We start from the raw sequence: 22,716 nt of genomic DNA on the forward strand, positions 1-22,716 counted from the left end.
GTATTATCAACAGCACTAGCGACTTCATCGCTAGGTATATACCCCAGTCTTGTATGGTTACTGTGTCTATTACCTATCTGCGCCGTACATTCATCTCATATTTTGCTTGAACAGACGATTGAACAAATCTTGAGTGAGACTTTTATGCATCTTAGGACTCTTGAAAATCCTAAGCGAGTGTTGCGAAGGGCTTCCATGGGATAGAATCTTGATAAAGATCTTTAAGGACAAGGGTTCTAGCTATAGCAAGGTCCTATCTCGCAGCCGTTGTGCCACTGACGTCCACCGCGCGTACGCCGAACCATGTAAGAGCCATAGACGCCAATTTGCCCTCTATAGTACATACGTTACGCAGCACATCAACGATAACCGTCCGCAGTCTCTACGAAAATGCCCTACCTCATCAATCCCAGGCAACAATCAGGTGCCTATCATCCCCATCGCCAAGTCCACGTCGCGTATCCATCGGCCGCGGAGCCCAACCGAAGGCAACGATCCTGAAACCTAAGTCTCGCCGGCCTGGAAATGCGGTGTGCCTCTACTTGTCGATTTACTATAGGTGACACGGCGCATGCCGGCAGCCGGCGCGTAGGCTTCCACGGGCGCTTGCGGATACGCGAGACTGCTAAGGGCTTGCGGTGGTCGATTCAGGCCGCACGCGAGTGAGTGTCGTACGTGCATGATCGGTGGCTGGCTTTGGAGATCGATGTTGGGGTTCGTGCCTGGTTTGTTAGGGTACTGTGTGAATCGCTACGGTATGTCGGTGTCCATGCGGAGATGTCTGGTACTTGGGGAAGGCAAAGCATAATGATGACCACCTCCGCACGCGTTCCATCGAACCCTGCCAGCCAAGTCGGCCTGCTTTCCGTCGATGGACGAGCCTCGACTTTTGATGCTGTGCAAGGTGACAAGGCTCCTGTGGTAGACCAAAGCAGGGGCGAGGAGCTCTGTAGCTAGCCCGTCGACACAGCAATCGCCGCCCTTCTAGGCTCGGCCGCCCCTACCGACGACGCAGGTGGAGCAGGCAGGGCCAGGTAGTGGCGAGTGGGTCACGGGCTACGGACAAGGGCCCTGTGGCCTGCCGGTAGCCTGGGGAAATGGACCGGGATGGAGCGCTGCACTGACGCCGGAGCCACCATCGAGTCTTCCAGGTGATCGCGCACGCCATCATAGAAAGCAACGGACGAGAGGCTGGCCAGCGTCTCGCCAGACTCCTCTTCCTCTCCATACACACCTCCCAAACCAGCCTCTATACTGTGCTGACAGGCACCGCCCCCCGTTGCGCACACGATAGGCGGCATCGCTCTCCGTGATTCACACCCACTTGGCCGCGTGCGTGCTAGCCGGGCCCGAGACGTCAAGCTCGTGACAGCCGCCTCAACGCGCGCACCACGAGGGCAGCCAAGCGCCCATTTCCATCCCAAGGGGCTTCATCAAGGTCCTCTGCCACCCGAACGCTGCATCGCGAAGCTGCAGCGACCCTCGCTCTGCCATCTGCCTCCATCGAAAGGTCCCCAGAGCGCCCCAGAGCCCGGCGATCGGCTTATCAGCGTTGCAACCGCCGGTGCTTGATCGCCCTAGGCTCTCCGGCTTGGAACGAGTGTGACTGACCGATTGACTTGCCTGCCGCCCTCACGACGCACCGCCATGTGCCCGGCGGGTTGAGATCCCGGTCAGCTGCAGGAACAAGAGACTCATCAGGCACGCAACGACTCGCCGCCCGTAGCCTTTCGTCCCATCGAACCCTCGTACCTTTCCTCTCGCTCTGACGAAGTCGCCCGTTACCATGGAGCATGAAAGTCACTCCCACCATAGCACCGTTCTGACTTAGCGACTCCGACACGCACGAGACCCGATAAGCCTCTTGAGCTATCGCGACCACCACAACGAATCGATCACCCATCACAGCCGAGTCGCCCGAGCCCGGGCACCCTCCGCCACAAATGCATCAACACATCCGCTCTCCACCCCGGAGCAGCTCCGCCGCCGGCAACCCAGCAACGAATCCCGACAGGACGAACAACCAGAGAGATCAAGGAGGGCTGCCGCAGCGGACGAGATCGAGCGTCGATCTGGCGTCGTACACCGAGAGGGCTGCGGCCGCGGCCGCCGCGGGCAGCTCGCTGCAGCAAGATAAGGATCACACGAAGTTGAACCAGATTATACAGGTGCGTTTTGGAAAGAAATGTGAATTGGAAAGAGACGGACAAACATGCTGACGGAGGCTGTGACAGAACTTCCACACCAAGGCGGCGCTGACGATCTGTTCTGCGCGAGCCAACTTGCCGCCGGCGTACAATAAGGATGGGGATTTGAGGCAGAATAAATGGGTAAGTTCTTCTTGATTTTCCAGGAAAGGCATGTCTTCTTTGGGCCAAAAACGACAACGACGATATATGGAGCTTGAATGCGAAAGACTCGGATGCTGCATATTGCGGAAACTCAAGGCGACATTATATGGGCATGTTAAGGAAACGATGGCGATGATACTGTACCGCGGCTCAAGCAATCTGAGCTCCAGACTGGCTCAGAAGTGTGGCAGTCGTCTGATGTCGGAAGATCAATAGCCGGCACATCTGGATATCCTGTCTAATCCCTGGCGCGTCAAAGTCGACGTGCTGGTGAACTTGCAGCCACGTCTTGCCGAAACTCGTCATATCTCGTTTATCGAGCTGGACATGGTGGCCCTTTGAACCATTTCCGGGACTGAACAATCGCTTACGAGCGGCCGATCGGAATCCAGCACTCCACATGTCAATCTGTAACGAGCACCGGCCGGCGCCAGTAAAGTCAATCATTGAGGCCTTTCTTGATTCTTGCTGGAAGTCGATCCGTGATGATACTCCCACAGCCCTGAACTTGTCGATCAACTTGCTCCTCAGAGCTCTTGGGACGAGCGTCTAGGACTTTCACGTCACGGACACTGCTACTGGTTTCAGCCTCTATGCCAGAAAGAGCAACGAGCCTGTTGGGTGATCCTTCGGTGGCCTGCCGTTTCTTTGTCCTTGCACATAGTTGCTTGCTTCTCTTGCTTGTTTGCTGCCTTTGAGTGTAGTCTGTGCCTATGAGCAATCCGCTGACATTCTCTTTCCACAGTTCAACATCGTGCTTGATGAGACCGATGTCCTCGTCGATGACCTGCAGGAGTGGAGGCGCCCAGATCTGAGTGATGAGCCACCGCTGCCTCTAGTTGTCGAAGTGTACGTTGATACGTCTAATCTCACCCAAAACCAGTCGCTCGTCATCGTTGATGATAACGGCAAGCACTGGGATGTGGCAGACTCAATACCCCCAGAGTCCAGTTCGAGATCCAACAGGGCTGGTGGGCGGTACTTCGAGGTGATGTTGGAGCGGTGGACGATTGAGTTGGGCGACTTGAGCCGATACAAGGCTTCTCAGCTCAACGATCAGCTGCCAAACGTGTACAAGAAGGGTGTGCTTCTCTTCAGGTCGCTGTACACATTTGCACGATTCCTTCCTGCGTGGAAGTTGCACAAGAGGTTGAGTCGGCAGCCGAGCAATGCCCAGCCGCTGAAGTTGCGATATCGTATACGGCAAGGACGGCCAGGGGGTGCCACGCGGCAATCAAGAGAGGCACTGAGCACGCCTCTCTGCCCTTCCGATCGCAGCAGTAACACTGCCGCCGAACACCACAGCTTTGAGCCGTTGTTGTGCTCTGCAGGACCGCTAGCAATCTCCGTGGACTACCGCACCAACACAGACCTCACGGTGGCAGACGCGGAGGCGCTGCTCAGCTCCAGATTCGCAGGGCTCGATGCAGGCCTGTCTGCTCGCCCTCTTGGCGGTCGCTCTCTTCCTGGAGGGCATCATTATCCCTCTGCTGCGGATGACAGCAGCTCGAGCCTTGGAGTCGCTGGTGGTAGCAGCCGCGCAGGCGCTCGAGTAGCCGGTGGTGGAGCGTATGGGAGCCTGGGGACTTTCCACATGACTGGAAAGCGCGAGTCCCCCGTCTCAGCGCTCCGCCATCGCGCTGTCTCCGGCGCCAGCGACGACGCACCGACTTTGGACAGGAAGGTAACACCGCAATCAATACCAACCTCGTCCGCGGCAATGGACTACCTCAAGAATCCGCCCTTCAAGGCGGGCTCCGTTGCCTCTTCACCTCGCACCACCACCGCCGCCTCGCCTTCGTCTGCACCTCGTCCCTCTCCCCTCTCCGGCACATCTGCCCATTCGAAGCGTCTGTCGCTGAACACACTACCACAACAAGCACTACGCAACCCGGGAGGCATCCCCGCAGACACCGCCATCGCCTCCTCCGGTTCTACTTCACCCAAGCCCGCCCCAGTCCATCGCTACAGCAGCAGTTTCGCCGGTCGTAAGCGCTGGACCAGCACCTCACAAAGCAGCCGAGCCGGTGAGAGCGCCACCAGCAGCGGCCGCGCGAGCACCTCAAGCAAAGAGAAATCCGGCCAGCTCGCTCCCGAACAAGCATCAGGCACGCCCGGCAGCTCAGGCAGCGCGCGAACCGACGAAGACGACATCGCGGCCTTCATCTCCACCGTTGAGCGCGCCAAAGACCTCAAAGCCTTCTCCGCCCGCAAACCCGCCCCGCACAACACCGTCGTCAACCTCAGCAAGTTCCGCAACATGACACTGGCCAGCAGCGAGCTCGCCGACGAGATGAGCTCCTCCAGCCTCGTGCAGACCTCCTCTCTCACGCCGCCGTCCCGCCGTCTGTCGAACGTGCCGGGCCTGTCGACCTCGTCTTCCCCGAACCGCGCTCAGCCTCACGCACCCCACGTCCGCTCCCGCCTGTCGACGCAGAGCATCGCCGAGGAGATCGGGTCGGAGAAGAACCGCAGACCCGAGCGCGAAGTCGAAGAAGAAGACGAAGACGTCGGCGAGGAGGAGAGCGACGACGACGAGCCGTTTATCTTCCAGCAGGACAACATCCTGTGAGTCTCGATCAGCGGATCGATCGCAATCAAGCATTGGCAGAAAGATTCGCAATGCGTTTTTGGCGTTTTAGTTCAACCCTGATTCAAGGGAGGGAGGGAAGGAAGCGTGGAGTTTCGTTTGATGGGATTTGCTACTTTTCTTTTCGCCTTTCGCCCGAGGTCTCTGATCTCTGGGTTTGCTTCGTTTTCTCGCCCTTGCTTTACTACAATAACATTGGCTCCCCGCGTGGAAGGGGATCGCAACATTTGGACGGGACGTGCATACGCCGTATAGACTGAACGATACAGGAGTTACTCTGAGCTTAGGTATATCAAATGCTGATGATGACTTGCTCTCCCTCCTTTTTTTTTTCTTTTGTCAGAGGAGTGCCTGCAGGATCAAGTGATTCGTGATAATCTTATGAATCGGACACCACCTCAAGACGTTCGACGCGCCATAGACTGGCGACATCGTTAAGCATCTTCGGATGCTCTTCGCTCGGAACCGCGGCTGGTTCCGATGCTTCTGGAATCTCTCTACCTAGGTACTAGGATCCTGCACGCGCGTCGATCGACCTGAATCAGACATGCAGCTAGTTCCCAAGGACCCAAAAAGGCAAAAACATACAACAGGCGGGATTTCCAGATGGTCACCCATCCTAGTACTAGTCGCCCGGTTCAGTGCTTATATCTGGCAGAGCGGACGGGATGCCCAGTTTTCACTGACCTATGGTCGTATGTGTCCTTTCATTGATAGAACGTGATCATGATTCTGTTGTTGATCTTAAAATCTCACTATCCGACGGGAAAAGCGTGGTTTCATCCGGCGACTATGATCACGGAGACCGCCTCTGAGAAGGAGCTTCCCGAATAAGTCTCACAGCGCGATGCCCAATTTCCGTTTTGCCGCATGTCTGTATATTTTTCCCAGTGGAACCTTTCTCGTGACGCATGTCCTGCATGATGTCTTCCTTCGTCCGAAGGTATACTATCCGTCACTATATCAGCGAGTGAGGCACAAAAAAACGCAAGCGTGTGCTCAGAACATTCTGCGTGGATGAAAGACTGATTTTCACACGAAGCCTCCAATTCCCTGTCCGTCCAGGCTGTGAAGACTAATGGCACAAGTCGTCATCGCACTCCGTTTTCTCTGACAGTTAGTAATCGTTTTCTCTGTGTGAGTACGAGTAGGAGCAGCTGTCTTTGATATTTTCGGAGCGAGCTTTCTTTGTCTTCACCTTCGGCAGAGTCGTGTGCATATGCATCGCCGAACTTGTGGAGAAGTAGTTCCACCAGTCCCTTACTTGTCAATTTCTCAGCGATGTTGAGGGCAGCCATAAGATCTTGTCCTCCAAAGTCAACACCGGCATTGACTAGCAACTCTACGATTGCCACGAGACCTGTAACGCAAGCAGCTTGGAGAGCATTTTCATATTTTCCGCCTTTGGCACTACCGTCGGCTCCTTTCGCAAGCAGTGTCCTTGCGATCTTTTCGTGGCCCCCAGCACACGCTGCTTGTAGCGAGTTTCCCCAGTACCCCCCCTGAGCGTTGACATCGGCATCCTTGCCAAGCAGAAATTCCGTGATCTTCGCATGGCCCTTAGCACAGGCTGCTTGCAGCGCATTACCGTAGTAGCCGCCTTGTACGTTGGTTCCGGCGCCCTTGTCTAGCAGAAGTTCTGTGATTTTCTCATGGCCTTGAGCACAAGCAGCCTGCAGAGCGTTGTTGTAGTAGCCACCTTGCGAACTGACCTGGGCACCCTTTCCAAGCAGAAGCTCTACAATCCTTCCATAGCCTCCAGCACAAGCTGCCTGAAGGGCATATCCGTAGTGGCCTGCTTGATCGTTAACCCCGGCACCCCGGTCGAGCAAGATCTCTGTTAGCTTTTCATGACCAAGGGTTGAGGTTATGTACAGAATAGATACATTTTCCTCTGCTCGCCAGATAGTCGGATTCTGGAAAGCTCCTCGAGCATTGACTGCAGCACCCTTATCAAGGAGCATTTCTGCCACCCTCTGATGACCGCCAGCGCATGCAGCCTGCAGAGCATTACCGTATTTTCGACCTTGAGCATTGACTTCGGCACCTTGGTCTAGCAAAAGCTGAACGGCTTCTCCGTTACCCTTCTCTGAACATGATATGAGCATAGTCTCTGAACCTCCTTCTGACTTGATGGATATACCACTTTCGATCAGTAGTTTTGCCGATTCCAAAGCTCGCTTTGCTAATGCAACCCCCAGAAGCTTTCTCTGTTCTTCCTGTGAATGGTGTGCGATTGCACCGTGTTTGAGAATGACTCCGACGACTTCGGCGTTCCGCCCATGGATGGCAGCACGCAAGATTGTACGATGCCGCTCATATGATGAGAAAAACTCTGCATTTCGTTGCAGCTCGATGTTGAGAAGACCTGGTGCGCCTTTTTCAGTGAAGACGTACGCGCGTGTCACAGATGAGGAATATTGGCGAACCTCATACTTTTCAAACATGTTGTTGAGGGTAACCCAAGTTGCTAAAGGGAAAGACCATGCGATCTCATTCTGGTGAATGTTTCTGCTGCATATCTTTTCAGAGTGGAAGATCACGTTCTCTACAGCGTACCCAAGAAATGGATAGAGTCTGGCAATCTGATCGCGCAGGTCTCTCGCCTCTTTTGTCTTAGCAGTTGGGAGAGGATCGGATAAAGATAGCTGCCGGGTTGTGTTCTCTGAAATAGCTCCAAGGCAGCATTGCCTGACGTACTCGTGGCTCGAACCTTCCAGATCCTGACTAAGGTCTCGCGCAATTTGGTCATGGCCTTGCTTCATCCTCAATTTCTGTGCCAGTGTCCTGAATCCGGTATCGCGGAGGTAGTCTCGTACAGACTCATGTATGAATTGGACCGTTGCATGCTTGCCCCTTGTCGTTTCAGCAAGCCCCTTGGATGAGTTTAGCAGGAACCTCTTTGCGATTTCTGAGTCAGGTTCGTCACCGATGTTAGCCCCTTGGAGTTTATCGGGAGGAGTGCTCATGACAGCATGATATAACTCCTTGCAGTCAAGTGGACGTTTTGCGAACATGATCCATTGCAGTGTTGGGATAAGATAGGTATCTTCTTGCGTCCCTTGGACTAAGATGTCCTGGAATAGCTTATCCAGATCATCTGGAATCTCTTCTAATCGATCCTTGATTTTGAAGGCATGTCCATGGTCGCTGTCCGTGTTGAGAATTTGTACAACAAGAACAACCCAGAGAAAAATGCCTGATGCTCGTTGCCGGATTTTTGTAGCCATCTCGGACTTCAAGCGAGTCGAAACTTTCAGCTTGTTTTGTATGTAAGCCGAGATATCGTCTTCGTGGCCCTCTTGATCTTCAAGAACGAGTTCTTGACAGGCTTTCATCGAAACGTGGGGATAATGGCGACTCGAGAAGCATATACGGAAGTTGAGATGCTCCAGAATAGCCGATTCAGTAATTTCCTCGAAGGCTTCGATCATACACCGAATGTCTGCTTCGTTGCATTCGTCTAAGGCGTCAATATAGCATGTCAAGCTATTCTCCTTGAGAGACATGACTGCTTCGCGAGACAAGGTACTCAGCAGTCTGACTGGCCAAGTACTGCGATTTCTCTGCCCGCCCAGTGTTTTCTGAAGCCCTGGGATCTTTTCCATCATTTGATAGAGAAGTGACCGGTACATGCCTTCAGTAGATTTCTCCAGGTCGCTACCTCGCGCGTTGAAGAAGAAAGCAATTATGGTAGTCTCTTCTGAGTGTTTTCGAGCATGGTCGACTGCATGTTTCATCAATGTAGATTTTCCCACTGCAGGTTTGCCTTTGATCCATAGAAAGCCATTGTTGTCTGATCTCATGTCTCTATTGACCCAATCTCTGTATGTCTCCCTTCCGAACAGCCACTGACATGTTTTCGTACAAGCCGGGCTAATGTTGAAATATCGGTCGTTCATCTGTTCAAATTGGAGTGAGTCGAAAGCTTCGCTGCTCTCGGCCGAGTCATATGATGGGCGCTCCGCAGGCTTCATCTGGTTTGCATACTGGTAGACGGGGGCGTAGTATTCGTGATGTTGAAAGCTATCCCCGAGGTGCGCACGAGCGTAGCCTTGCACCTGGCTATTGTTATAGGTACGCTGAGTTTGCTCATCTCTTCGCCTTTTCGCTCCTGAAAACTCGTTTTTGGTCAAGACATGTTTGCGAGGTGTGGTGTCCCTTGGAGGCGTCTGCAATGGTTGAGATGTAGGGCTGGTCATTTCAAGGTTCCGTAAAAATGACTGTTTGCATCAGCAAGGTCGTTTCCCTCGGTCTGTGTACTGTGGTTGCAAATCGGATAGAGATGGAAGCAAGAGGCAAAAATGCATCTTGGGCCAGCTCAGCCGCATCTCGCCTACAGCGCGAATCAGATGGGTGTCGCTTATAATAGATTGGGCTAACCTGAGATTCGACGCTCGGAAGCAGCTTTGTTTAGATCTTGTGGCTAAGAAGAAGGGGAGATTGGGGGTGTTGGATGGCATGCCCAATTTTCACTGACCTATAGTAGTGTGAATTCTACTCCCATACTCCATACAATATGGGGGTTTCAAACATGCGATAGGCTGAGGCCACATCCGTCAACTTTAGCTCACATATCATGTCGGCAATCCACGAATCTGCAGACCTGAGCGGGCTCGGAAAGCACTTTTCACCTCGTCTCGCGTTGACATGCAGATTCGACAATGACAGGACTTGCGTGGTCAATAATAGGAAGGTCTCTTTCGTCGGTCGACCTCAATGCAGAATCTAGACACTCCCGCCGCATCAACCATCTACAGGGCTTTAGCCGTGCCGTGCAAAGCCTCGCCCACGTACTTGGCCAGCGCAATCATCTTCTCCTCCTGTAACCTGCGACCGACCAACTGCACGCTCACGTGAGCGCCGTCGTAAATTTCGGGGTCATCTGTAAATCAAGAGTCAGTCTCACATTGCCATCAACCGATATTCGAAAACGAGAAACTTACAATTATCCTGCGTCTCCTGATCAACCTCATCAACCGCCTTGAAACTCTCGTTCTTCTTGTCGACGTTCTTATCCACCTGCGTAACCGGCACGACAACACTCGTGTAATCCAGCACATTGACGAAGCTCGAGTACGTCAAATACGTGTACTTCGCCGGCCGCGCCGCCGCGAACGGCGCCAGTGGGCTGATCACCGCGTCCACGGGCCTGCCGGTCCCCGTCAACTCCGCGGTCGAGTTCCAGTACTCCATGTACGCCTTCTGCGCCTCGCGCTTCGCGACGTTGACGCGCATGATGTCGCTCGCGGTTTTCTGCGGCTCGTCGGCGGATATGAGCTGGGGAGCGGGTTCTTCGCCTGAGAGGGCGAAGGCGGCGCGCGCGTCGGCGCCGCCGTCGAAGGCGTAGATTTCGGAGGCAAGGGAGGCGAGGTGCGAGTGTGGGGGGTTGGGGTTCCAGTCGATTACTGTGTGGCCGCGGGCGCGGAGGGTGGCGGCGACGAGGTTCAGGGCGCGGGTTACGGGCGGGTGAGGGGCGCAGGAGCCGTCGTGGGAGAGGAGGGCGAAGGAGAGGGGGGTGCTGGTGCGGGAGTGGAGGTCGGAGATGGCGAGGTCGGCGGTTGGGCGCCAAGGGATGTCGTGCACGAGGGGGTCGTGGAGCCAGGGGGAGGTGCTGAGGATGGCTTGCGTGAGGAGTTTGAGGGCGCCGGGGGTGGTGGCCAGGGGGCCCACGACGGAGAGGATGCTGTTTTGCCCGTCCCAGCTGTTGGCCATGCCTTCGTAGGGGAGGCGGCCGGCGGACGGGCGCAGGCCGTAGAGGCCGTTGAAGGCGGCGGGAATCCTGATGGAGCCACCTGGGGTGGTGTGAGTATGTTGGTTCTGCAGGAGACAAGGTCATGATTGACACACCAATATCAGTGCCAAAGCCAGCACAGCTACCGCGAAGTCCGATCAAGGCTCCCTCGCCGCCTGATGAGCCGCCGGAGCTGAGATTGCGGTTCTTGGGGTTCCAGGTATATCCGATAACGTTGTTGACGGTCTCACCACACATCAATGTGTGAGGGACCGAAGTCTTGCAGTATAGGGTGGCACCAAGCTTGCGCAACTCGCTGACCATCTCGCTCTCAAAAGTGCGCTCCTTACCGGTGTTCTTCTGGCCCTGGAAGTTGCCGATCCAGCCAACATATCCCATATGAGTGTCCACGCTGTGACAAGTTAGGCAGGCTCCAGACTCAGCACCACAGTCCCTCAGATTGGACCTACCCTTTGACATGGAACTGATCTTTAAGACTGACAGGCAGGCCGTGGAGAGCTCCGATCGGCTTCTTGTGCTCCTTGAAGTAGTTGTCCGTTGTCTCGGCCTGGGCAATAGCTTGATCGAAGAAGATCTCGTGCAAGCAGTTGACGAGCTGGTGCGCGATCGACGCGCGGTGGCAGAACGCCTTCGCAACCTCTACAGCCGTCCATTGCCCGCTAGTAGTCTTCTCGACAATCCCCACGGCGTCTGTCTCGGTGATCTCAATCTCCTTCTTATCTAAGAACTGCTGGATATAGGCGCCGGTGACATCGCGCTGCTTGTCCGCGGACGGTATGTCGGAGATGCGCCATTCCTGTGGGATCAGCGACAAGACACTGTCGGCTTTGTTCTGCGCGGTCTGCTTCCAGTCCCCTGCCATGGTGTTGCTTTCTTCGGGTCGCTGAATGTTGGCCTGGATCTTTCGCCAGTCGCTAGGCTTGATGTGCTTTTTGAACGGGGACTCTTGGGCCTTTTCCATAGGGAGAACAATATAGATGGAAGAGAGATCCAACCTACCTTCTACTTCGAGTGAAACAGACAGGCAGCCCTCAGGTTTGAGCTGTTAGCTTATCTGAAGGTTGTGTTGTCGACCTTCCCTTTGCAGAGAGAAGGCGGGGACGGCACTTGGTGAGGGGAGGGGTTGTGCTCCGGTCATCGGAGGTGCTGAAGCTGAGCTCCTTTTAGCCGTCTTGACGACTTCCTGACTTGAACGCAGCAACATCGAACACAATGCAGTGGAGAGAGATTGTCCGAATGCACGAATGGCGCCTCGGGTGTCTTCAGCTGTGCATGCGGGTTGAACAATAATTCAAGCAGCACTTGTGAAAGCAGAGTCCGAGTGTTGCTTTGGCCAAGCTCCTCTCCCCCATGAAGCTGTCCTGTCGCGGCAGAGCGAGCTCCACACTGCATCATCGTTGCAGGGTCGCCCTTCGGCGGGAGTAAGGAGTGCCATTACGTGAAGTCTTCGGAGGGACGTACATCCGCCTCCAGCCAGGTGAGCGACGAGCCGGGTCCGAGAAGGCATAACTCATACCTCTCCAGAGTTTTCGCATATGCTGTGCGACGTTGATCTTTGCACAGCTCTCCGGGGGCCATCCCAAGATCTAACATGAAGCTGTTAATCATCGTGCATGCATCTGCCGAGCCGGGCGCATCGGACGTGTTTCTCACCGTCTAGATGCCCATTTGCATCTTTCATCGAGCCACGCGCGTACTAGCATGGTGGTACCGGGATGACATGGACGTGCACGCGTTCGTCTCAGAATCGCGGAAATAACGTTACTTGCATGCGCACGTGCACGGAGTTTGCGCTCTGAGGATCAATTGGCACCTCACGCTCGGGACAAGCTCGCAGCCACCAAAAGGCTTGGTCAATAACAATCCCCAGAGACATTCCTGGAGAGCCTCGGCCTGCCAGCCGTATGCACAATCGCATAGCGTTACCCGCGAATCATGAATGGCTTGGCCATCTACCGAACGCCCGTGATGAGGCTCTTCTCCACGATTCGTGCCGTGGGGGCCCCACGATAGGATTGACATCGACCGATGACACGGCCTCCCCATAGCACTCCCTCCGTCAGCCCGCGTGCTCCACAAGCCTTTCGTCCGCCAATCGTCTGGTTGGCTCGATGATTCTTCGGGCAGGCGATCGTCTCTATGGACCCGCGCGGGAGACCTGAGAACGACGAACTCTGGAGAGTGTGGGGATGATGATGGAACTGGCTGAGGGGAAGGTTGATGATCGACGGCTCGGCCGCGTCAGAATGGAATAGCAGCAACGGTGAAGAGCCGCATGAGCTTCAATGGCTGTGTCAATCTCTGCTTGGTTGTTTCGGAGCCGGATGTTCTTTAGACTGGGTGTGCCTCGTCTTCGTTCCGTCGACGTCCTGCTCATCGCGCCGCACGTGCGACACCATATCGCATTGGACATCCCATCCGCCCAAACTCCTTACTGACCACTGAGTACGCCGTGCCATCGTCACCACCATGACGGACTTGAAAGCGTCTTCCGACCGCGAGCTCGCGCAACACCGTGAGCGACACAACAGCTATGGCGGCAACCCGCTCGCTCACATCCACTCGAGCGATTCCGCGCGCCTGCCAGCCTTTGGAGGTGCCGCGCAGCCGGGTCTCTACAAGCCTCCGAAGACACAGATCGCGAACCCCGTGCCTCTAGGACTTGCTGGATTCGCCTTCACGACGTTCTTGCTTAGCTTGGTCAATCTGGGTACGAGGAACCTCAGCCAGTCGACCATCGTCATCGCACCTGCGCTGGCGTACGGTGGTTTCATCCAGCTGCTTGCCGGCATGTGGGATATCGCTATTGGTACGTATTCTAACGATCCACGTCGTCTGCCCTCAGCAGTCTTGACCACCTGACTGACCGAATCCCAGGGAACACCTTCGGAGGCTGCGCCCTCTCTTCTTACGGCGGCTTCTGGATGGGCCTCGCGATCCTCGAAATCCCCGGCGGCTTCCGAGTCGCTGAAGCATATGGCGGACAGACTCCAGACTACTACACCGCTTTCGCCCTCTACGTAAGTTAACAACCCCAACGCCCCCGAAACCTTCAACCGCTGACCATCAACCCCCAGATCTTCGGCTGGTTCATCTTCACCGTCCTGATGTGGCTCCTGACCCTCCGCTCGACCCTCGCCTTCAACACGCTCTTCCTCAGCGTCTGGATCGCCTTCATCTGCCTCGGCGTCGGCTACCTCGACGCGCGCAACACGGCAGACGGCGCGCCGAACGTGCCTTTGACGCGCGCTGGAGGTGTGTTCGGTATCATCGCGTCGTTCATCGCGTGGTATAATATGATGGCGGGTCTGCTGGATCGCTCAAACTCGTTCTTTTTGGTGCCTGTTGTGCACTTTCCGTGGAGCGATAAGGGAAGGGAGGCGAGGAGGAAGAAAAGTGAGGATGGGGATTCGATTGTGTAGGTGTGATGGGGATGGGTAGGTTTTCTCATTGGTAGATTCTTTTAGAAAACGAATCATCTGATCGTCTCGTGATTTCATTGCGTACCTTATGGTCCATCGATGATGAGTTGATTGGTCGGTTCCGACATCACTTAGTTTTATGAAAAGGCGCCTTCCGCGCAACCACGCAGAAACATTATCAGACCTTACTTCAGCCAGCCTTGTGATACAGAAAATCCGCGCACGGCCAATGCTAAACGCAACCGTCAGCCGCAGGAACAGATGTCAGCTGCGGAGGAGGCTTTGTAACGCGGTGTAACGCGCTACATATCATACCCAAGAACACCAACACATGCTTAAAATCAATAGCCATGCTCACCGTGCCACAAGAGCTTGACATTCCTGCAACGAACTGCCTTGATCAACGCTGCCGCTCTCCGGAATCCGCATGCGCCACAGTTCTAGACGCACATCATGCACCTAACATAGAGCTGCAGCGCGATCAACGGCTCGAACATGCCGCTGCCCTGGCAAGCGGCCCGCAGTCCTTACTGGTCTAAGCAAGCGAGTGCTGTATCGCAAGCTCCCGCGAGTTCGCTCGTCGCCGACGCCCGGCTGGCTCATCAGCATGGCAGCAAGCAGCGTGGGATGGACGCGGCCGGCTGACGAAGCGGTCTCATGATCTTCGGGAGCACAGCTGCTGGGCACATGCAAGTTCGGATGCAGGTATCGAGGCACATGCAGGTTCAGGTGGGCTTTTGATCATGGCTGTGTTATGTGTGTATGCAGGAGTGGGACTGGGAAGTAGTGGCGAGAATAGTACGCGCAAACGGACAGCCCTACGCTGTGGAGCCTGGATCTGTGGCTGGACTGCGAGGGCCCACAGCTGGTGTGGCTGCTGCGGGCTTTGGTGAGACTGGTGGGGAGGGAGTGAGGCAGGCGGTGGGAGGGCGAGTGATGAGGTGATACTTCGCGGTTTGCGTGTAGTGGAGAGTAGTGATGCTCTTGATGTCGTACAATCGTTGCAGTAACTCCACACAGTCTAAGATTATCAACATTGCACATCCTCGCCATAACATTACAGCCCAAAACATCAACACCCCGCCAAGGCCGCGCCCGATCACTCCGCCACCGGACGGCCAGACAGTGTGACGTCGAGGCCCGGCCGCACAGCCCGCGTGAAGGAGGTTGCAGCTGCAGGCCGCTCACTTGCGCGCGCCCACTCGACTCGCTCGCCCAACTACGAGCGCCGCCGACAGGCGCATCCCAGTCAAACTTTCCTTTATCACCCAGCGCCGCGCCGCGACCCCAAACCCCCTGGCTCTTTCGCCCCTCCCGCAACTTCGCGGTCCCGCTGACTCAAAAACACCCCTTCACCCTCTCTCTCGTCCACAGAGGCATGTCCGCCTACGACGACGACTACGAACCCCGCCCTCGCCGCCACAGAGACCCTCGCCCGCCCTATCCTGACGAGCGCTTCGCTCCTGCGCCCGCCGGCCCCATCCCAGCTGCGCCGGACGCTCCCCCAGCGGCGAGCACCTCTGCCAACAGCCTCCCTCCTCCACCGCTCGGCAGCGCCATCAAACGCGAGGGCAGCCGCAACCGCAAGGCTCACCTGAAGCCGGAGTTCCCGGACGAAGCTTCATTCCTCAACGCCCGCTCCCACGACCTCGAGGGCAAGAACCGCGCCAACGACCGCCGCTTCAGAGAGAAGCGCGACGGCTACGAGGACGACGAAGGCGAGCGCCACAGACGAGCCATGGCGCCCGGACGCAGACCGCGCTACGACGACGAAGACGACCTGCCGCCGCCGCCCCGCGGCAGCCGCAGAAGAGACCGCGACCCTCCCGCAGACATGTACGGCCGCCCACCACCGCGCGACGACCCGTACGACGACCGCGAGCGCCGCCGCCCTCCGCCCCGCCGCCGCGACGACTACGACGACGAGGACAGCCTGCCGCCGCGCCGCAAAGGCCCCAGAGACGGCGTCGAGTACGGCGCGGAGCCTATCAAGCCGCGGCGCCGCGATACGGACCGCGGTCCCCCGCCGCGCAGACGCGATGACGACCGCCGCCGCCGTGATAAGTACGACTACTCCTCGGACGAGTCAGACTACCGCCCCCGCCGCCGGCGCAGCGAGGAGCCGCCGCGGCGTAGGCGCGACGACCGCTACGACGATGATTACGACGAGCCCAGGCGCAGGCGTGACGATGGTCGCCGCAGGGACAGGAGCAGACGCCGGTACTCTGATGACGAATACGACGACCGCCGTCGCGACCGCGACAGGCCGCCAAAGGAGATCAAGGTTGGCAAGTACGACGTGGGCCCGTGGCTGGAGAAGGGCCAGAAGTACTACGGCGTGGTGGCGCCCATTGTGACGCCGATGGTCATGAACTACCTGAGGAAGAAGAAATGAAGGAGGAATTTGATGATGTGACATGATGTCTTTGAAGCACGAATGACACGGCCTGGCGTCGGCACGGCGGGCATCAAGGGCAGCAAGCGGGCTTGTGGCGGGCTTGTGTGTGTTTTTCATGCATACATATGGGTACGTGTGGCTTAGGTATACCCCTCAATTAATTCTGGCGTTCCGGTTTCTCTTTCACAGTCACTGCAGTCTGCAGAAGTCTCTCCGATCCATCTAGAAGTCTCTTCACAGCTATCCGCTATCTACGCCTATCGGAGGCCGCCACGAGGCCCGGCTTTGTCACGAGCTGTGAGGACACCAGCTGTGAGGACACTCGCATGCGCATACACATTGACACCCGACGTGTTCTGGCCTCTCACATTGTCCGCAAAGTCATAAGAAAGAAGACGTTCGGGCTCGTGCTCCTTGGCATCATGTATGCCAGAGGTGTGAGGACGCAGAGAGGGAAGCTGCGTCCGGGAGCTGCCTGGAGCGCGCCGCAGCAAGCACGCGTCTAGGCGCGGGCGTGTGCGACGTATAGCAATTGACTTTCACAGATCTCTCCCGGCCGCGAGCTCTCATATGTACGCACTCGAAGGCGTTCTGCCAGTTTCCAGACACACCACAAGCTCTACCTCGCTGACTGGCAGAGCGCGTGTCACCCCTGAAAGACCCACCGACCACAACTCGAACGCCACATTCCACCCAACGCCAAACCCAGCCATGTCCTCCTACACCTACGAAGCTCACGAAGAAGAGCCCAGCAAGCCGTGCAAATGCTGCCGCCTTGCCAGCGGCCTCGACCTGCCCGTGCCCAAGTCGCTCGAGAATGAGCAGATCCGGCCGCTGGCCCAGGCCTTCTCGCACAGCATTTTCGCCGACTGGACCCGGCTGAACGCCATCCTCAAGCGCTTCGAGGCGCTGATCCAGAAGCGCTGGCTCAAGAAATCGGCCAAGCAGCGGCGGGAGACTCTGCTCGCCGTGCAGCCTTGCATCCCGCTCGTCCACAGGCCGGATTTCGAGGGCTTCAGGAACTTCAATAATCGTCGTCTTGGGAGAGAGAGGATCTGTAGCTCGCACGCGCATCTCACGCCGTACATTAACCTTGAGGATTTGATGCAGGGGCACAATCTCTTGCTGTTCCTCAACTCTCGTGGCCGCAATTTGCCTGTGTTGTTCGCTTCGACGGAGGCGGACAAGGCTCACCTGGGCTATGGATGGATCACGCAGCCTGAGCGGGATGGGTATGCTATGGCGTTTTACGGCAAGCAGACGCCTAAGCAGTACGGCAGCGTGACGAAAGTTGCGTTCCTTCCGCGCAGAATTGGCGCGGTGCAGAGCTACACCCCAATTTACGGTCTATTAATCCTAGAGATTCAGCAGAGCATCTATGGCTTCCTGTTGAAATGCGCCCAGGCAGTCTTGCATGATCTCAATCCGGCCGATTACAAGCTCGCACCTCACAAGCAGGAGCCTCCGCCCCCGAAGGACTCGACGGGCTCGTGGGCATCAATCTCGAAGCACACAATCGAAGCCTACTATCGCACGCCTCATGAGACAAGTCTTGACCGGATGAAGCTCCTAGTCGACAGCGGGCGCCTTTCTGCTGAAGACCACGTGAGCTTGCTACGCGAAGATCCGGGCTACTTCCTCGAAAATCTCAAAGACTGGCACGAGTATTTCGGCTTACCGACAACCTCCAAAGTGACTATAGAGGCCTGGCAATCCGCAGCCGCAGACATGGTCGCAAACTCGCTCGACTGCCTATACACCTGGACCTGGATCGCCGACACATTCGCCGGCATGCGACCCCTCAGCGTGCAAATCGCCGCCGCCAACCGCAACACCCTGCGCCTCAACCCGGGCGACGAGTTCGTCTGGGCCGTGCTCAGTAGCGCCGTGGGCATCGCCTTCAACCTCCCCATGGGAAACCTTCGCATATCCCTCCCGCGCTCCTCCGGGCTGCGTGGTGCCCTGCACCCTGCCCACGACCCCGCGACCTGCTGGACGAAGAGCAAATGCGCCTTCGGCTGCGAAAGCGAGTGGAACGGCAGATTCACCACCTCGCCCGCGCAGCTGCGCGTCTTTCACATCTTCCGCATGCTCGCGAACGTGGACGATGCGGGGCTTGCTCTACACGGGATCCGGCCGATCGTGCAGGAAGCGCACTATCTGCTCGAGCACGACGCCGAAGCCAGCCAGCTGCTCGATTCATGCCTGCTCACGAACTTCTTCGACATAGCCGTCCTCGCCGACCTGGAGCACTGCATCTCGTCTTTCCATCCCTACAGCAAGGCATGGGTCGCGGCGGGACTGGAAGACGACCCCTACGTGCGCGCGGAGCTGAACTTGGACTACATCACTAAGTCGGAGGTCCTCGTGCATGCCGCGTGCCACGGCGGGCGCGCTGTCACGAGCTTGGGCAATCCGCTCGACAGCCGCTTCAGCTACCCCGTCGACAAGCGGCGGACGGCGGAGACGGTCAAGCAAATGCAGCGAGCGGAGAGCGCGCTCAAGGACTTTTGGGCGGAGCTGACGGTGCGGATGGACAAGTACGGCATCAAGCTCGAGAACATGCTGCGGTGCCATCTGAGCAAAGACCCGCTGGACGTGCACGCCACGAGCGACTGGGCGGAAATCGAAGAGCGCGCGGGTCCACCCAAAACCCCTCTGCGCTCTCCTCACGCCGCCAATCTTACGGAAAACCTCCCACCAACCCCAACAAGCACCACCACAGACAACCTCAAAACCTCCCTCCCGCACTTCTCGAAACCCAAGCCCAAAACCCGCGGCCCGCCCCAGCACCCCTCCCCAGCATCCTGCTCCCCTCCCCCGTCCCCCAAAACACCCGAACCCGAAGCCCAGGCCCCAAGGCCCAAGATCCTCCTCCCCCACCGCCACCACAAAACCCTCTCCGCCCTCCTCCCCTCCGCCTCGACCCGCCCGCACGCCCCGCGCGAAATCGCCTGGGACGACCTCCTGCAGGCCCTCAACGCGCTGGGCCTCGCGCCGGAGGAGCTGTACGGGAGCGTTTGGGTTTTTAGGCCGAAGGGCGAAGCGGAGGGCGCAGGGGGGTTGGTGCTGACGAGGTCGATTCAGATTCACGAGCCGAAGGAGGTGCGCAGGGGCGGGAAGGTGCCGGCGAGGATTTGTAGGAGGCTCGGGGGAAGGTTGAGGAGGGTTTTCGGGTGGGAGGCGGGGGGGTTTGGGTGTGTATGATGTGACTTTACTTTTCTTTCAGCTTTTGTTCTTTGGGGGGATTGGGGGAGTGGGAGAAGGGGGGAGAGTCGATGTGGGACGGGATGGGAATGTTGCTGCCTGCGAGCTAGGGCGGGGCGGTTGATGGATTTTCCTTATTGCGTGCGCGCGTGCGTACGTATGTATGCACGTATTGCGACGCGTTCCTACTAGCTAAGCTAACATACATACTACGTACTACCTAATGCATGAACGAGCGTCTCGGCCTCACTTGGAAGCAATGTACACGACGCACACGCCAGCGGAACAATCGCAACGGGTGGTGTCTTGCGCATGGATGCCTCGCCTCGCCTGACTAGAAGTGCACACTACTCAAGGCTTGCGTGGTCTGATCAGTCAGAAACGCAACCAACCCGCCGAGCCAAGCGACCCCGCCTCCGCCCGGCTGCGCACTGGGAAGGCTCTGATATTGATTCTGCTGCTTTTTCCGGATAGCTCGGACCTCAGGTTCGCGCGCGCAGTATGCTTGGCGGCGTGAGGTGAGGTGGTGAGTGAGGCTTGGAATGCAGGGTGTGGGGTTCGGGAAGGGCTGAGGACGGGGGCATTGCGCTACGGTTTGTGAAGGATTACGTGGATTGAGTTGGGGGGATACGCAGCGCTGAGCTGAGGGTGAAAGGGAGATGGAGGTGGTGGTACGGCTTTCTGAGGTCATGATACATAGATGATGAGATTCTCTGAAGGTCGATTGAGTTGGGTTTTGCATATGTGCGGACGTGTGTACGTCGTTATTTTGCGGAGAATATCCTGCGGGTGATGCGTAAGGTGCATGTAGATTGTACATACTGATGATGGGCAGACGGCGTGAGTGCTAAAGATAGCATCACGTGCGGGCGGGAAGGGCAGATGCCGAGAGAGCCGCAGGGAAGTGCCGATGGCTGCCTGACTGGCTGACTGAGGCTGGCGCAGTTTGCTCCGCGTGGCCTGGCGGCGCGAGGCGCGAGGCAGTCGGCACCGCCTCGTGGAGCTTCGAGGCACCCGCCGCGACTGACACCACTTTGCACCCTCTCCTAAGCCAAGCCTAGCGAGGCGACGACTGAGAGATGCCTTTTTTTGGCGAGCCCAACGCGCTTAACACCGCCCTACGCCCCCGTCTGCCTGACTGAACCTCCTCACCTCCCTGTCTGTATCCACGCGATCTTCTCTCGCGCCCAACGTCACCGCGTGCCGCTGAAACACTCCCACTACCACGGAAACGTTGGCGCAAAACGGCTTTTGGCCACCCCGCGTTCCCGCCTCGCTGTGATCGCCCGACCGACCTGTGCGACAACCAACAACTCCCTTCCCGGATAGAGCAGCAAACAACCATGCTCGACGAGAACCTGCCGGCCTTCTTCCTCAGGCCGTCGCAGGATGGCGTCAAACACCACCGCTCTTTCTACCTCTCCCACCATGGATCCGATCCAGAGCCGGCGTATGCCCTTCACCATGCCGATCCGGCCTCGCCATCCGCTAACCACAAGAGCTGCTACGCCGCCGCTTTGTTCGACGCCTATACCCCGGACGTTCTCTTTGGCGAAGTCCTCGCACGACCGCTCTGGAATCAGCCCACACTATCCCAAGAGGAAATCCGGCGAAATGGGGGCGTGCCACCGCCACCGCAGCCTTCACTCCCCCACGAATTCTTCGTCCAGCTCTACAACCCCGACCAGCAAATCAAATGCGCCGTGAAGGAAGGCAAATGGGGCTCGAGTGACAGCTACGAATTCAGCATGCCCGAGACCTCCTTCCGCACCCCGTCCGCCTCCAACCTCGACAAGGGCGCCGACGACCCCTCCAGCCTCGCCATCACCCCCAAAATCATCTTCACCTGGCGCAAGGAGAGTAAGCTCAGCAAAGACCTGACCTGCTACATGACCGGCAAATCCACCGACACGGAGAAGAAGAAGTCCAAAAAGGACCCCGACATCGCCATCGCCCTCTGGCGCAGCCTGCGCGAGCTGACCATCTACGAGTCCAACCTCGGCCGCGTCGACATCGAAGACCCCAAGGGCCTCGAAGTCGTCCTTCTGCTCAGCGCAGTCGTCATCAAAGACCTGTACTTCTCCAGCAAAGACCGCCTGCACGAGACCTTCAACGTGTCGTCCGCCGCCGGCGCCGCCGCCGGAGAGCCCCGCAAACTCACGCCCCGCAAGGCCTCCTCCCCTCCCCTCGCCGCAGCCCCAGCCGTCCAACCCCCCCTCCCAGCTCCAACACCCAACGACCTAAAACGCTCCTCCCTCCCCCGCCTCCAAACCACTCCCCCCAACTCCACCTCCCGGCCCCCTCCCCTCGACCCCCGCGCCCAATGGGCCCTCGACGCCGAAACCGCCCGCCTGCGCTCCCAGGCCGACGCCGAGTCCCGCGCCCTCGCCCGCCGCGCCGCCGAGCGCGAGAAAGCCGCCGAGGCCGAGCGGCGCCGCTTGCAGCGCGTCGTCGCCGAAGAGGAGCGCGAGGCGGCCAGGAGGCGGAGGGAGGAGGTCGAGAGGGAGACGGAGAGGTTGAGGCGCTTGTATGGGAATCCTGGGCCTCAGGTGGCAAGGCAGGGCGGGCCGAGGTTGGGGAGCAATGGCTTGTACGTCAACCCTGGTGCGAGTTCGAGCAGCGTTTTCATGTCTGGAGGCAATCAGGGGGGTCTGAGGCCGCCGCAGGGCAAGCCGCAGAAGAAGAAGAGCAGTTTCTTCGGGCTGAGGAGTTCGAGCGATGATGCGGCGGGGCCGGCGGGGGAGCAGAGGCGGTTGGCGAAGAAGGGGTCGGCGATGTGGTGAGGGATGGATCTAGCGGGTACGGTTTTTGAAGAAGGGGCTTACGTCGTTGCATTGTCGTTTCCAGCGTGGAGTTTGGGCGGCGGGATGGGATACCCTTGGGATTTACATGCACTTTTGGGGCGGATCATAGGTCCATCTGCGAGTAAATCGATATGTTTTACACCTATACTGGCTACCAGCTATTTCTAGTCGTGGTCGAGAGTGTTTCTT

At 57.6% G+C, this 22,716-nt stretch overlaps 7 protein-coding genes across 7 annotated transcripts; 5 read left to right on the plus strand and 2 right to left on the minus strand.

Annotated features, from left to right (window-relative positions):
• The first annotated feature begins 1,144 nt into the window (after positions 1-1,144).
• WHR41_05294 (uncharacterized protein) lies at positions 1,145-5,260 on the plus strand. The gene is made up of 3 exons (XM_069373899.1): positions 1,145-2,168; positions 2,235-2,330; positions 3,097-5,260. Exons 1-3 carry the CDS (start codon positions 1,944-1,946, stop codon positions 4,921-4,923), a joined length of 2,148 nt encoding a protein of 715 aa, XP_069229500.1. The 5' UTR covers positions 1,145-1,943; the 3' UTR covers positions 4,924-5,260.
• A 772-nt stretch (positions 5,261-6,032) lies between these two features.
• On the minus strand, positions 6,033-7,049 carry WHR41_05295 (uncharacterized protein; the record flags this gene model as incomplete). Its single annotated transcript, XM_069373900.1, has 1 exon — positions 6,033-7,049. The coding sequence occupies one exon, from the start codon at positions 7,047-7,049 to the stop codon at positions 6,033-6,035; it is 1,017 nt and encodes a 338-aa protein (XP_069229501.1).
• Positions 7,050-9,389: 2,340 nt separating this feature from the next.
• Positions 9,390-12,278, minus strand: WHR41_05296 (uncharacterized protein). The gene is made up of 4 exons (XM_069373901.1): positions 11,146-12,278; positions 10,792-11,087; positions 9,888-10,736; positions 9,390-9,826 (listed from the first exon to the last, which is right to left on the minus strand). The coding sequence occupies exons 1-4, from the start codon at positions 11,655-11,657 to the stop codon at positions 9,696-9,698; spliced, it is 1,788 nt and encodes a 595-aa protein (XP_069229502.1). The 5' UTR covers positions 11,658-12,278; the 3' UTR covers positions 9,390-9,695.
• Positions 12,279-13,082: 804 nt separating this feature from the next.
• On the plus strand, positions 13,083-14,190 carry WHR41_05297 (uncharacterized protein). The gene is made up of 3 exons (XM_069373902.1): positions 13,083-13,505; positions 13,574-13,716; positions 13,774-14,190. Exons 1-3 carry the CDS (start codon positions 13,166-13,168, stop codon positions 14,116-14,118), a joined length of 828 nt encoding a protein of 275 aa, XP_069229503.1. The 5' UTR covers positions 13,083-13,165; the 3' UTR covers positions 14,119-14,190.
• Positions 14,191-15,496: 1,306 nt separating this feature from the next.
• WHR41_05298 (uncharacterized protein) lies at positions 15,497-16,513 on the plus strand (the record flags this gene model as incomplete). Its single annotated transcript, XM_069373903.1, has 1 exon — positions 15,497-16,513. The coding sequence occupies one exon, from the start codon at positions 15,497-15,499 to the stop codon at positions 16,511-16,513; it is 1,017 nt and encodes a 338-aa protein (XP_069229508.1).
• Positions 16,514-17,227: 714 nt separating this feature from the next.
• Positions 17,228-19,723, plus strand: WHR41_05299 (uncharacterized protein; the record flags this gene model as incomplete). The annotated part of the gene is made up of 1 exon (XM_069373904.1): positions 17,228-19,723. The coding sequence occupies one exon, from the start codon at positions 17,228-17,230 to the stop codon at positions 19,721-19,723; it is 2,496 nt and encodes an 831-aa protein (XP_069229509.1).
• A 1,343-nt stretch (positions 19,724-21,066) lies between these two features.
• On the plus strand, positions 21,067-22,506 carry WHR41_05300 (uncharacterized protein; the record flags this gene model as incomplete). The annotated part of the gene is made up of 1 exon (XM_069373905.1): positions 21,067-22,506. One exon carries the CDS (start codon positions 21,067-21,069, stop codon positions 22,504-22,506), a length of 1,440 nt encoding a protein of 479 aa, XP_069229702.1.
• Positions 22,507-22,716: the final 210 nt, after the last annotated feature.

The sequence above is a fragment of the Cladosporium halotolerans genome (assembly GCF_011745625.1).
Source record: "Cladosporium halotolerans strain TM138-S3 chromosome Unknown Sca14, whole genome shotgun sequence".
In the NCBI taxonomy this organism is placed as follows: Eukaryota; Fungi; Ascomycota; class Dothideomycetes; order Cladosporiales; family Cladosporiaceae; genus Cladosporium; species Cladosporium halotolerans.

Excerpts from the sequence above, each read along its gene's own strand:
- WHR41_05294 (XM_069373899.1), top strand. The coding sequence starts at position 1,944 with ATGCATCAACACATCCGCTCTCCACCCCGGAGCAGCTCCGCCGCCGGC. Across the intron at positions 2,169-2,234 it reads AGTTGAACCAGATTATACAG|AACTTCCACACCAAGGCGGC; the intron begins GTGCGTTTTGGA and ends AGGCTGTGACAG. Across the intron at positions 2,331-3,096 it reads ATTTGAGGCAGAATAAATGG|TTCAACATCGTGCTTGATGA; the intron begins GTAAGTTCTTCT and ends CTCTTTCCACAG.
- WHR41_05296 (XM_069373901.1), bottom strand. The coding sequence starts at position 11,657 with ATGGAAAAGGCCCAAGAGTCCCCGTTCAAAAAGCACATCAAGCCTAGC. Across the intron at positions 11,088-11,145 it reads GATCAGTTCCATGTCAAAGG|CGTGGACACTCATATGGGAT; the intron begins GTAGGTCCAATC and ends AACTTGTCACAG. Across the intron at positions 9,827-9,887 it reads TCAGGAGACGCAGGATAATT|ATGACCCCGAAATTTACGAC; the intron begins GTAAGTTTCTCG and ends CTTGATTTACAG.
- WHR41_05297 (XM_069373902.1), top strand. The coding sequence starts at position 13,166 with ATGACGGACTTGAAAGCGTCTTCCGACCGCGAGCTCGCGCAACACCGT. Across the intron at positions 13,506-13,573 it reads CATGTGGGATATCGCTATTG|GGAACACCTTCGGAGGCTGC; the intron begins GTACGTATTCTA and ends ACCGAATCCCAG. Across the intron at positions 13,717-13,773 it reads ACACCGCTTTCGCCCTCTAC|ATCTTCGGCTGGTTCATCTT; the intron begins GTAAGTTAACAA and ends ATCAACCCCCAG.